At 41.3% G+C, this 15,207-nt stretch overlaps 1 protein-coding gene across 1 annotated transcript; it reads right to left on the reverse strand.

Annotated features, from left to right (window-relative positions):
• Window positions 1-1,499: 1,499 nt before the first annotated feature.
• On the reverse strand, window positions 1,500-12,221 carry lrrc8aa (leucine rich repeat containing 8 VRAC subunit Aa; the record flags this gene model as incomplete). Its single annotated transcript, XM_080742971.1, has 3 exons — window positions 12,081-12,221; window positions 3,415-5,539; window positions 1,500-1,775 (listed from the first exon to the last, which is right to left on the reverse strand). Exons 2-3 carry the CDS (start codon window positions 5,527-5,529, stop codon window positions 1,500-1,502), a joined length of 2,391 nt encoding a protein of 796 aa, XP_080599097.1. The 5' UTR covers window positions 5,530-5,539; window positions 12,081-12,221.
• Window positions 12,222-15,207: the final 2,986 nt, after the last annotated feature.

Below are 15,207 nucleotides of genomic sequence, written 5' to 3' on the forward strand. Positions count from 1 at the left end.
GAGATTAATTTCTATGGCACTAGCAAATTTAATAGTGTAATTATATTGAGGTTTAGGACTGGGTCAGCAGCTGTTTGTAATGTTCCATTAAAAAAGAAAAAGAAAAAAAAAATTGTGAGATACTTCACTATATCTTTCTGTCAGACAAACGAACCGCAAATGACTCGACCAGCGAGCCAAGACACTTTTCCTAGACTCGTCTATTCCTCCATTCTGGGAGCACAGCTCCCAATTACAGAGTTGGCAACATTCCCTTATTAAACATTAGACTAAGACTCTTTTCAGGACAGGAAGGACTGTATTGAAAGAGCAGGTGGGAGCACGTCACCGGTAACCCTTAGAAGGGCATTTGGATGTAGCCAAGGCCTCCAAGTAAAAAAATGTTTTTGAACAAAGGTGCAATTGTCTCATGTTAGAGAAATGTCCCTTAACTCACTTAGAAAATAATTTAAAATTAAACTGCTGGTAAGAACAGCTAGTAGAGTGCCGTACGTACCACTAGTATACATGAAACAAAGCTGCTGATGTGAGCTATACATTTTACAGAGCATTAAAAAAGGGGGGGGAAATCATGAATGTGATGTTTGTGATCATTAAAAGGATATACAGCTTGTAAAAAGTAAGGCCATATTAGTCATAAGAGTTGCCTGGCTTGAGTTCACATACCAAGTTTACTCCAAACAATGCTATTAAACCCACGGTATTAACAATAAAAACTGTTTCAAACAAATAAGAGCACATTGCACTATGTTGTATATCATGAAATCAAATCTCATTCTTTAGGTGAGTAAATGTATTTTCTTTTTGCAATATGGCCAAAAGCGGAGGTTGTTCATTCATTAGTTTTTTTGTGTCCTGTCTCTTCTTGCTCTTCTTGAATGATTAAACAGTGCTGGTAAATATCCAGTTTCCTTTGAGTTCAACTGAGGGTGATGAAAAGGTGATCTAGGAGCCTAACATCCGCATTCATCCACAATAGTGACCACTGGCGTTGCAGCCGTGGACATCCTTGGCAGCTAGTGAAGAAACTTGTGTTGCACAGTGGTTTATCCACTAGGAGGCGCCACACAGGCAAAAGTCCTATGTAGAGTGTCATGATTCAGTACCTAGTATCAGCACAACAAAAATACCTTGGTTCTTGCCTGCTTCTGATCGTAAATACAATCAGGCTTGTATACAAGGTTTGCATATCTTTTAATTTAAGGAAAGGAGGGGGGAAAAAGAAAAAGAAGAGTGGCCCAAAAATGTCCTGGTCGTTTAGGCTTCAACATGATCTGTGGTTTAAATGGGTACAGACAAGAGAGATCTGAGACACCAACCAAAAAAGCCTAATTTATGCTTCAGCAAACAAGTGTCATGCGTCACGTCGCTCAACAAAGATGATAGATTGTGTTGACGCGATACGACCAACATGGCTGCCTTAAGAACTGTCTTTACCTCTTCTTATTTCATTTTGTTCCAATCTCTCCACGTCTCACAAATACCTCACGTTTTACAGCTCAGGCCTGCTCTTTGTCAGCTCTCCATAGCTGCTCTTTGACTTCGGATGGTAGTGTGTTGAAGAGGTCCTCTTCCACCACCAGACCGCTCCTCTTCAACAGTCGACACTCACCCAGCTCCACTGGGAGGCACTCCAGACGATTACCCCTCAGCTCCAACTGGGTCAGACCAGTTAGTTCCCCAAATCGAGAAGGCAAAGTCTGCAGACAATTGTTTCCCAGATTCAGAGTACGCAGCTTCTTACACTGGAACAGCTCTGGAGGCAAGGACTCAATCTGATGAGGGATAGAAGAAATATGATTGACGAATGAGAATGGAGAGTGAATTGTTGGCATTTACAAATCTGTCTGTCTCTGTCTATCTATCTAGGCCCAGGGTTTAGTAAGATGTGCAAGTCTCACAAGACACAACCTGATCATAAGGAGTTTAGATATTTCCAAAATAATAACCACAATTTAAAAGATACTCCCCAGTCTTTCACCCACCCACACCCACAATTTATAAGAATAGTTTGGTGAAAACAATCATAAAGGCTGATCGGAAAAAAAAAAAAAATGGACAACAAAGGTTTTGCATCATGAGCCAGCAACAAGATATGTGCCTTTCAAACAAACAAATAGATGGTATAAAAGATTACAAGTCTATAAAGTTGCACTTGGCATTGATTTGCTTTGTTTGGAGGAACATTAAGTCCAGTTCATTGCGATCCAGAGGATAACATCAGGTCCTATTTAACCACTTAAGCCTATATACTTTATTGTATGAAGAAAAACAAAGAATAAATGATCTACAACCTCACAATTGTTTAAAAAAAAAAAGAAAAAGAAAATAAGAATATAAATAAGAATTGCCTAAAATGACATTCCCAAAATAGGTAAAAATAGCTACGGCAGCGCAGTAATGTGGTTAACCAATAAAGCCTTTTTTTATACTTAGTTGATCGGGGTCCCCCAGGTTTCTATACTAGATCCACTAGTATTTCCTTCTACATTAAATCTCTTCACCGAACACAGCCGATCTAGTCGTACAGTAGATGCGGTAATTTTTGCCAAATGTTTGCCCCAGAATAGGTACGCTACGGTTAATGTGGTAAAATGAATGCTCGCCTGGACACAACCATCACAAATTACACAACTCGTTTGGGCCGATAATGTGCTAATGGGGTAGAGAGGACTCGAGGTGAAGAAGACAGTAAAACACAGAACTCACCAGAAGGGTCCCTATAAATAGAGGTATTTTCAGCTGCATACTGACCTCATGGAGTGTATTCTCAGTGTGCAACCACACAAATAGCCTCAGTAAAACAATAATAGCATCCTTTTACTCAAACCATATGATCCAATAAGCGATTTTAAATTAAAAACAGAGAGCATTAAATAGAACGTTGTATAAGTGCTTTTCATCAATCTGAGGTGCACAAAGCATGCGTCTTCCATCTTCACAGATAGATGGATCGATAACATCAATAGATCCCTCTTTCTTTTAAATAGAAAGGATAATTCCGGACAGGAAGGGGGTTATGTCACACATTTTAAACAAAGCTTTAGAACAGTAGTGGTGGGAAGAAAACAACCAACCTAAACTTCAACATGGAGTATATTAAGTATTAAAGGCATAGAATACTGCATATATCATAGATAGAAAATTAATCATGTTAAAGCCTCACTAAGTATATATATATATATGTATGTATGTATGTATGTATGTATGTATGTATGTGTGTGTGTGTGTGTGTGTGTGTGTGTGTGTGTGTGTGTGTGTGTGTGTGTGTGTGTGTGTGTGTGTGTGTGTGTGTGTGTGTGTGTGTGTGTGTGTGTAAAAGAGAAAGAAAATGAAAGACACAGTGTGAATATAGGTATTAATTAAACAAAAGAATACACAGTCATTTTCAAAGAAGAAAATAACCTTTCTCACCCTATTGGCTGTCACTGCAAAGTACTGCAGGTTCTGGAGGAAGCCCACATCAGCGTGGATGCTGGTCAGGTTGTTGTGACTCAGGTCTAAGAAACGCAGCTTGCGGCAGAAGAAGAGCTGGCTGGGGATCTTCTCTATCTTATTCCTGTTTAGGTACAGCCGTTCCATGTTGGTCAGAGTGCCTATCTGAATTGGGATATAGGCGATCTGGTTGTACCACAGCTTCAGGCACACCAGGCGGTGCAGGTGCTGGAAGCTAATGATCTCCTCGATTGTCTTCAGATTGTTATCCTTAAGGTCAATCTCCTGAAGGTTGTGCAGACTAAATATGGAGTGTGGGATGCGTTCCAGGTCACATCGGAGCAATTCCAGCTCGGTTAGGTTGACCATCTTTTTCAGGCTGTTGAGTACCATGAGCTTGGTGCCCTCATTGTTAATGGAAAGCTTCTGTAGGTGAACGCCCACGTCGGTCACCACCTGAGGCAGCTTGGTTAGGTTGCTCTTCAGGCGAAGAACTTTGAGCCTTTTGAGCTCTCTGAGACCATCAATGACAATGAAGCGGTTGTTGTCTGCACTCAGGTTCCCAGTCAGGTGCAGCTCACATAGGTTTTTAAGACTGTAGATCCAAAGAGGGATTTCCTTAATGTCAGTAAACTTGATATGAAGGGACTTGAGGTTCTCCCTCAGAAAGGCGAGAGCTGGAGCTTCGATTCTGGCCGGTGTGTGATAGAGCCACATCTCTCTCAGGCTGGCCAGCTGGGCTATGATAGGGGGAATGGTAACATCAGGGATGAGCTCCAGTTTTAGCACCTCCAGCTCTACTAGATCAAATACTGTATCTGGAATCCCACTGAGCATGAACAGATGTAGCTCCAGCTTTTCCTGAGAGTTCTTTGTAATGCGCTGCCGGAGCTTGTCCAGTGTCCATTCATTGTTCAGGTTCAGCTGCCTCAGCTTGTTCTCGCTCACTTCAGACAGAAACACAGCAAAGCGCTTTGAGTAGAGTGGGTCGTACTGGTCGATCATGTGCAACATGAAGGCAAAGTCGTTCTTCACGTCAGGGATGTCGCTGTAGTTGCTCTCCTCACGGATCGAATCAAAGCAGTACCGCTTAAGGGAGCGCCTGAGCATCCAGCACAGAGTATACATGCAGATAATTCCATAAACTAACACTAAACTAATGTAGAAACAGGCCAGAATTTTGAAAAGAGTAGCTAAGGGGTGAGCACAGTGGTACATGCTGTACCCTGTCAGCTTCTCAATGTCCACTTTGCAGACCACACTGAATTTTATATAGCGTACATAGTAGGCTGTGTAGCAAATTATCAATATAAATTTGATCACTTTGATGATGGTCTGACGTATGTAGAGGCGATAGACTATGTCACCTTCCTCAACATGGACCCTAAACTTCTTAACCTTCTCGAAAAGGGCCTTGGCTTGTTCTCCTTCCTTCTTGTCTAGAACCCCAGTTTCAGAGCGATCTACAATTCCTTGTTCAATTCTAGTCTTGGTTCTTTGTAGCATAGGTACACTTGCCTCCACGTCTTCACTGACAAATGATGTCTTCTTTTCCACAGAACCGTTCATTTTCCCCAAAGGCTTGGAGTCACTCTCCTCCACCACAGTCTCAGACAAAGCCCTCGTTGTCCATGGAGAGTCAAAGCATTTGAGGAGGATGGAGACAAAGTGCTCTAGTTTAGAACTCGTCCTTGGGAATTTGAACCAGAAGTTGCTGCAAGCCAGGAAGATGAGTGTGTGCAAGAGCACGAGATAAGGGAAGTATTTGGCAAACCAGTGTAGTTTGTTCTCATAACAGACCGCGTCGACGTAGTTGTACTGGTGGCGGTCGAGCTGGTACTGGATCCCTCTGGGCTCTGCCGCATACGGGATAGTTACATTTTGGATGGGGACGGTTTCACAGGCCCCGTTGACCACCCACTTGCAAGGCAAGCAGATCATCTTGTCCTGTGTGACCTGCAGTGTGCCGCCAAACACAGCAATCATTAACATGACAATGGAGATGTAATCTGTGAAAACGTCCCACCATGGCTTCAGGATGCGGTACGCCGGCTGGGTGTCAGCAAAGTACCGGAGCTCTGTGATGGGAATCATGATGGTTTATCTGTAAAAATAGAAAGACAGAATATCATTAGTTTTATGTCACATTAACACTATGGAAAGGTTGGTGAGGATAGTCTAATATCCACTCGTATTACATTGTCAGATTTACAACATTAATATTTAACCAACTTCCTATTAGGCATCAAGACCCCACCACAAATAACAACAACAATGACTGGCTGGATTACCATGGAATTCTTTCCACATTCATGCTCCTCAGATTATGACCTCTACTGATGTTGGTGACTCAATGTGTTTTCCTCTAGCACCACCATTAGGCCACAATGTCCCATTGTAAGTTGTTAAATAAATTAACCCGAACTATTCAAGTGCCCCAACGACCTTTCATGTGCCATTCACTTTAAAAAAGACTGTTAGTTGTCATTTAATCCACACGTTTCCAGTGTCCCTTTCGTGAAATGTGGGCATCACTTCCTGTTCCTCTTAGCTGTTTCATTCCTGTTCCTCTTAGCTGTTTCATTTTGATTGTGGGCATCACTTCCTGTTCCTCTTAGCTGTTTCATTTTGATTGTGGGCATCACTTCCTGTTCCTCTTAGCTGTTTCATTTTGACTGGTTGCTGTTGCTGCTGTGAGCCTGTGGCACCTGAGTCTCTGCATGGTGATTACTTGGTGCTTTGTTATGTGATTTGAATCAGTGTGTGGAGGAACACATTAACCCCCCTTTCCCCAGTATCCTCACTGGGAAACTTGTGGATAGGGTATAGCAGTGGTTTTCAACCTTTTCAGGCCGCGACCCCCAAAATAATCATATTTTAACTGGCGACCCCCCACCCTGACGAGCACTAAGAGTTGAGGCATTACATTGTGTATAACACGGTTCTATTGAGAAAATAGCAGATCTACATGCTCACAACGCCTCAAGTTGTTGTGAGGCGTTATGAGCATGTAGAACGGCTATATTCTGCCTCTAATATTTGAAAATTTGGCCAATGTTTAATTTGTCATTTTAGAGGTATTAAAAAGTACTTAAATTGTCACTTTGAAATTAAATGTGCATAATTATACCCTCTATACACTTAAACTTCTGTCTGTTTACTGTGGAGTGAGAAAACAATGTTGTACATTTAGGTAATCATCTGGGGACCCCCCAAAATAATTTGAGGACCCCCAGGTTGAGAACCAGTGGGGTATAGGCTAGCAGTGGTGGTCATTTTGTGGTTCCCCAGATAGATAGCCCATTCATTTTGACCATAGAGATTTCCGAAAATATTTATATTAAATATTTTAAGCCTAGAACCAAGCCATCCAGGCTCCTGGTGAATCGTGTCCATAAAACATTTGATTCTGTGTCAAACCACAAAAACATTTATTTATTAAATATAGTATTAGTATATATTTGTAAATATAATTAAATGTTCAAATATGTTTTGATACCGAACTAAGACCATTACCTAGTTTATCTCATATTCAAGGAAAAAAGAGAAAGAAATTAGGTAGAGCATGCTGTCTGACAATGATTTGGTGTCCCTATTATATCACATGGTATTGTAACTTGAAGACTTGACAGCCTAGTGTTCCGCAAATAAATGATTACCATAAACTATATTAAAACCACTCCACCACAAATCTAGAACTACTCTAGACCAGATAGAAACACATAAATCAAAAATAGACATTTAGGACTACATACAGTACATGCCAAACCATTACATGCTGATCTGATTTAGAGACTTTAGAGCTGGGTCTCTGGCTCAAGTGTCACACACCAGAAATAGCTGATCTACAAGCTCACAATGCGTGGCAACTGGACGGGTTTTGAGCTTGTAGATCGGCTATCTTCATTGCACAATATGGTATGTGCAACCAAACAAAATCAAGCTTAAGAGATTGTCAGAGGAGGAGGGAGGGAAGTCATTTAATTTAACTGTAAACTCTGCTATGCGTCATGGACATCCAGACATCCTGTATGTCGACAGACCATTGTGGCTAGGAGAATGCAGAGCAAGCTGGATATGAAGGACCACAAAGCCTGACACTGCATGCATGCTCATGGAGACAGGCACGCACACACACACACACACACACACACACACACACACGCGCACGCACGCACGCACGCACGCACGCACGCACGCACGCACACAGGCTTATAGTTCAACATTAGGACAGTTTAATATTTAGATTGAGGATAAACAGTATACCAAGTAAGTATGTAAGACTTGTAAGTCACACAACTTCAGCTCTTACCGCTGTGAGTGTGAAGTCAAATCGAATAGTTTGAACAGGATCTAGTACATGAAGCAGTACCAGGCAAGAATGAATGAATAAATGAATGGGCTGAGTGGTTGGCTAAACATAAGGAAGTAGTTAGTGAACATGAACAAAGACCTGCAACTTGAACTTTGGCATTAAAATGACAAGTACGTTGAAGGGTGTAAGCAAGTAACCAAAATAATCCACAATATACAAAGTTACACCTTTCGAACCACAACCACAACTATAAAAAAAAAAAAGACAATCAAACTACTTCAATCAGGTTATCCCACTATTTTAAACTCCCTACAGTAAAAAAATGTTTGGAGGGTCAGACTTAAAACATCTTCTCCAGGGCGCCCGCTGGCCTGCTGGTCCGGGCGTGTGCCACTTGGGCATTGCCACGTAGGCATGGATGCCTAGCGGCGTCGCCGGATCGATTCCCAATCCGGACGACCTTTGCCGCGTGTCGCTCCCCATCTCTCCCCCCTTTTCCTGTCAGTTTGCTGTCCTATCAATAAAGGCATAAAACCCCCCAAAAAACAAATCTTCTCTAAACTTCTCATCCTCCTAACCCTCACTGCCACTTACTGGCAGGAAAAGGATCAAAAAAGACGTATTATCCAGTTTTAAAACAGAACACCAGACTATCTTCATCTTATATTCTATCTAAATCACAACCTTATTTATATCAATGTCAGCTTTACAGACACTATCTCAAACCAAATTACCAAATTGATACTGTCTCCACATGATAAAAAGCTTTTACACCAAAGCCTGTACTGACATGCGTGCAGTTAGTGTTGCATGACTTGACAGCATGTGTCAGGAACTTTTTATAAATTATTAATTGCTGTACAGTGTGACTCAAACAGCCACTGCAGCACCTCTCCTTGTGACAGTGATCATGACAACAGACAATATTTGATCAAAAGGTGAATTTAGAGTCAGATTAAACATTCCCTCTTGACCCTGACAATAAGTATCCTATATATTTTATTAAATGCTGACAAATTATAGTGATAATTCAAATTATTTTCATCCTTGTCCTTCTAGAAATCTCTCCCACCAAACAGAATGAATCTGTTCCTAGTATTAAGTTGGGATGTACCGTGTGCTGATTCAAAGAAGTGCATGCTTTAATAATTCAAGCAAAGCGGTAGTGGCATAGCGCGTCAGCCGACAGGACTGTGTAATGTGCAGTAAATTAATATCACTGAATCAGATTCAGGGAGCTAGTTTAAAGACAAAGACATAGCCTTTTCTGTTGAAAGCTTCTTGCCCATCCCTAATACCGAAGAATGCAGACTTGCAGCTAAACCATAGTATGACAGATTCACGAAAACACTGAAAAACCTTGTTTAAAATAGCACTCATAATTGTATCAGGCATGATAAGGTATGCATGGAGAACAGAAGTCAAACTGTAAGCTACTAAGTAGGGCTGTCACGATATGAATTTTTACATGACGATTAATTTTCACTCAAATAATTGGCGATTAACAATTTAATTGTGTTTTTGTCGTTGATAATTACATTTCTGCTTGGCTTTTAGGCTTTGAAGTTGTACATGGTAGATATGACACATAACCTAAATATACAAAGAAATTACTGACATATTTGACAACTTAGACTACTACTTAAAAAATAACTTTGATAGTGGAAATAGCCGATCTACAAGCTCACAACGCGTCGCGATCTGCTATTTCCACTATTTTTGACATGGAAACGATTATGACGATTATGAAAAATAATCACGATTATGTCAAATAATCACGATTAGACGATTATGTAATAATTGTGACAGCCCTACTTAAAGTAGTACTAAGGGCCTCTCGGTCTGACTACACTCAACACTGTGCACTCCCAGTCCACCATCACCACACGTCCTGAGTTTCTATCAAACAGCCCACCAGATAGATTCTGTAACCTGATCGGTCTCACTGCACCACAGTGAGGAAACAGGGATTTCTCAAATTAAAGAGGATGCACAGAAATTTGATTACTGGCAAGTGACGACTCAGCCTCGATAGGCAGCCTCTCACTTATCTTAAAGAGAGATCTCCTCTCAGCTTCCTGATGTGCTGATGGCCTTCTAGCAGAATTCATCCACATTCTTTCCCTACAGAGATGCTTTTGTTAAGTCAATGTCTAAGCAGCCTTGACTGCTTACTTATCCATGGTCCAACTGAACTCCATCAATAACTAGAAGCAGTGCTCTTCATGTAATGTGTTTTACATAAGTCGGCCTCCTGATGGCGCTATAAAAGGCTGATGTAAAAAATGCAGGGAAAAGGTTTTACCGTGGCCTCTAAGGAGTGCGCATACAAAGTTTGACACTAATCGGTGGAGTTATAGGTGAAAACATGAATCGGCCTGTTATAGCGCCACCATGAGGCTGATTTGATTTTTCTTAAGTGGCATTTATTCCTCTGCCTATTGGGAATGTGCATGCACAATTTCACCAAAATCGCACACTGCGTTCAGGATTTCAGGCATTTTATTCAAAACTGACCAATCCTGCAAACTTTGAAAGCCAGTTTTAGCCAATCAGGATGGAATATGGAAAATCTGACACATCCATGTCGATCACATGACTGTAGAGTCTACTGATTTACGTGATTTTTGGACAAAATCTGTAGGAGTACTGGCAAAAGTTAGTTTTGCAAAAGTCGGCCTCCTGGTGGCGCTAGAACAGGCCCATGTGAAATATTTGGGGCAGAGGTTCTGAATTGGTGTCGAGGGAGTGTGTGTGCACAGTTTGGCAGCGACCGGGCCAACGGCGCCGGAGATTAGCTGGTAATGGACAAACGGACGGACGGACACACGGACGGACGGACGCACGCACGCACGGATGGACGGACGGACGGACGGACGGAGGGGAAAACATACTCTCCCTCAGCCTTCGGCTGGTGGAGACAACAAGAGGCTTCTCTAACCCGAAGTAGTGAGGTATGTATAAGGAATGGCATGTCCCTGTATGTTTCAATACACTGGTTTTAATTAGCACAATTAACCCCAACCCAACGTTAACCTGTTTTCGCCGAATGTTTGTGTGTTCACCCAGAAAAGGGATGCTAGCCTAGGGTTCATATTGTTTTTAAAGGGTAATTTTAACAGCATGCCTTTACTAAAGATAGGGGAAACAAAGGTTGATATAGATATCAAAATACATGATCATCATCAATAAAATAAGCTATCGATACATTTGAATGCCTAAACTATGCTGACAGGCCTTTTCCGAGAAGGTAAATTAAGTCAGGTAAATTAAGTCAGGTGTGATTTATGTTCATTTTTATGTTCATAAATACAACACAAATAAAATATTAACATAACAATGAACATAAATCACACCTGACTTAATTTACCATTCTCGGAAAAGGCCTGTCAGCATAGTTTAGGCATTCAAATTTATCCATAGCTTATTTTATTGATGATGATCATGTATAGTAGTGGTATCGGAATGGAGAGTGGCCCCCACTTTCTCCATGGACAGTATTTTATCTGGACGTTATGCAATCATCTCTCAATAAAGTAATCACACAAATGTCCATACATAATAAGTCTCCTCCATGATCTAGCAATCCAACACAAAATCCCTCTCATTCTGTAGTCTTTCTACAACAGCACATCAATTAGAGCTACCTTATCCATGCGAACAAAGCCCTGTGCTCTCTTACAAACAGTGATGTGACAGAGTGACTAAGCCATGCTGCTGCTCTGTGACTGCCTTGAGAAAGGAGATGGGGAAAACATGAATAATGCTTTTTTCACTTTCATCCAGGTCGAACTGGTTCTAGTCGCAGACACACCATTTGACCATTGTAGTCACTCACACACACACACACAGAGAGAGAGAGAGAGAGAGAGAGAGAGAGAGAGAGAGAGAGAGAGAGAGAGATTCTTTTTGAAAACACGATTGTAGATAGAAAGTGGATTTACCTTTGAGGGAGAGCAGAGCACAATAAAAAAAGATCCTCCTATAATGTTAACCGAACCTGATTGTATTTATTATTAGGATCGCATTATATAGTACTGAATAGAAGTAGTAACATTGTATCTGATTCTGATGCATAATCACTACCATGATGTAGCCTTTCGCTGTAAAACAGCGTAATGCAGGAAAAATCCATGTAAAACGTGTACATTTATGAATGAACACGGTTCTTGTCGCTTTTTTTGACGGGCTCTTTGTTGTATTTCCCACAACAACATTCCACCAGTCCAGTGACGGGGAAACCATGTCATGCCATACGCAAAACAGAAGATGATGAGCAATATTCTTTGTATGCTGCGACAATGAATGTGTTATTATCGTTTCCACCCACCTGATAGGTTACAGACGTTGTCTTTCGCCTCTTCTGTCCACAACTGATTCATTTCTTAACGTCTTTCCCCCCACCACAGAGCAATATACGTCCACTCCACTCCACACACCCTCCGATCATGAGAAGCAGCAGACAGAAACCCTCCGAGAAGAAAGTGAAGGAACAAGAAGCTCCAGACGGTCTACCTGCTGCAACCAGTCAGGCAGGGCAGGAACACCGGAACCGGATCAACCTCCTCCGCTAACTTACACGCGCACTTCAAAGTAAACTCACTATTGTGCACTAGGTCAGGACAGTGTTTCTCAAACTTTCAAATGTCATGGTCTCACACTCTCCCCTTAACTCTGACAGTGTACAAACGAGTTCATTTGGTTCCATTTGTACACTGTCAGTCAGAGTTACAGAATTGTATGGGTAAATTTGGACCCCCATAAAGGAACCCCTAAAGGTGTCCCTGGAATCCACTTTGAGAACCACTGCACTATCAGGCTATTGCAGTGGTTCTCAACCTGTGAGTCGGGACCCCCAGGGGCCAGGGGGTCCCCAAATTATTTTGGGGGGGTCCCCAGATGATTAGCTTAATGTGCAACATTATTTTCTCACTCAACAGTAAACAAACCAACATAAAGTTTAAGTCTAAAGGGTATCTGCACATTTCTAAAGTGACATTAAGGACTTTTTAGTTTTTAATACCTTAATTAAACATGGTCTACTCTAAACTGTCAAATATTAGAGTCAGACAATTCATTTGGTTACCATTAACTCTCCGTCATTTAGCTGGGGACCAACTGGAACACCCTCAATGAAGGACCAATGGTTTAAAACCACTGTTCTAGGCAAAACAATAATAATGTGTACTGAACTGGTAACTATATGAATAATAAACATACTAGGCCTGACACAAGTCTCTGACAGTCAACACTTTATTTTGTCATTTTGTGCACTATGTTGTTTCTGAAAGGCCTGCCAAACACACCCACAACAACCTTTGTGTTACTCCTAGCCCTAGAATGTCTGTGATGATCTTACAAACATTTTGTAAATATCTTCCCTTTCTTTTCTTCTTCATGACTGACATTGGGTTTGGAGTCCATATGTATGAGTCATCATATCCATATCATATGACTCATAGTGACATCACAGGGATGACACAAGCACCATAGCCCACAATATAAAAGAGTTAGATAATAATAGATTAATAGATCCAGATCCAATGGCGAAACACACTGTCACTAAACCAGATATTCAAGACACTCAAACCAAGCAGACATCTTTCCCCTTCAGTTCAGATATTAAACCGGTCGAGCTTTTGGACTTTTTTAGCCTTGGATCAAGAAGACTATTTGTAGGCCTATTATACGATTGCAGAAGCCAGACTTGATAAAATACATCTATGATAGACTGATCTGATCTTTTTCAAGGTTTTTAAATCAACCCAGTGGCAAAGTCCCGCCTCCATTTACTCCTCCGTTTACATGAGACGGAAGTAAACAATGGATTGCGTTTGACGTCATCACATCGCGACAACTACGCATATTGATGAAATAACTCCAGCCTCCAGATAACCAACTTGTATTTAAACGTCCCTCGTCCCAACAGAACGCAATGAATACTTTTGCCGGGTTGTTAAGACGCTGTCACAAAGTGTCAACGTGCAATTATGGACGTCGATTTCGCCACTTTGGACCAGCAGTGACGGCACCCAAAATATTAAGACAGCTGTCAACACAGGACACTTCGATGTGTCATAATAAGGTGACACGTGTGTGTCCCGCTTTGACACAACGAGTTTTCTCAACCACATCACTTTGCAGAAATGACGCTGCCCTTGGAAAGATCCAGTCCACGCATTATCATCTAATTTACACATGCAAGGTAGTGTGTGTGTGTGTGTGTGTGTGTGTGTGTGTGTGTGAGAGAGAGAGAGAGAGAGAGAGAGAGAGAGAGAGAGAGAGAGAGAGAGAGAGAGAGAGAGAGAGAGAGAGAGAGAGTGAGAGAGAGAGAGAGAGAGAGTGTGAGTGAGTGAGTGAGAGAGAGAGAGAGAGAGAGTGTGAGTGAGTGAGTGAGAGAGAGAGAGAGAGAGGGGTGGGGGGATATACATTAGACTAGAATGGCTGTAATTCCACACATTGCATGCATGCAGTGGAATTATGGAACATCAGCCAGTCTAGGCTAGTATGGGACACACATTTTCAAATTAAAAGTACATAAAAGTGGTTAATACCGTTCCATTTTGCTTTTCTTCTGTTTTGTTTAGGTTTGCTCCACCAGATCAACTAAACGGATATCCAAGCTAGCTTACCACAAAGGTGTGGTCATTGTGACCTGTCCAGGATGTGAAAATCACCACATTATCGCAGATAACCTGGGCTGGTTCTCTGACCTGGAGGGGAAGAGGTCAGTGCATGGCTGAATATTTACAATGGATTAACTCAAAATAGAATTGACCATATTCACCTGGCCTACACCGGCAACTGGAGTGGCATTTCATTGACTTAATGGCAAGATGGGCGCCGTGTGAATATGGTCAATCAATAGGTTATCATAAGACCTTTTCATTCTCACACCATCAAGCCTACTGTCGACCATAGTCTGTAACATATCAGAACATTGTATTTCTGGCAAATATTACTGGCAAATCTTTTTTCCTGAAGGATTGACGATGTAACGATTATTGGTAATAAAACAGGAAATTCACAATAAACCAAATGAAAAACAGTAGTTGATATCCAGACCTGAAAATGTTTACACCTGTTACTGAACAAACACTTTAGCAATGATTACTTGGATCAGAATATAGTGTAGTGTAGAGCTATTCAACACTCTTACACCACATACACAATTGCAGCACAATATTCCGTAGAGATAAGGAGAAGTTGGTGTGAACAAGATCATTATTATTTAATATTTTATATAAATACGTTTCTCCGTCCTTTCAGAAACATCGAAGAGATCCTTGCAGCAAAGGGAGAGACGGTGAAACGGCTTGAAGGAGACTCTACTGTAGAGATTGTGGTGGAAGAGTCCAGAAAAGCTCTCACGTCAAAGGATGTACAAGATACACTAGAAACACAGGATGATGACTCACACAAAACGTGATATTTTGTTTGTGTTTTGTTGTGTTGTA

This window comes from Nannobrachium achirus, assembly GCF_963921795.1.
Source record: "Nannobrachium achirus genome assembly, chromosome: 15".
Taxonomy (NCBI): domain Eukaryota; kingdom Metazoa; phylum Chordata; class Actinopteri; order Myctophiformes; family Myctophidae; genus Nannobrachium; species Nannobrachium achirus.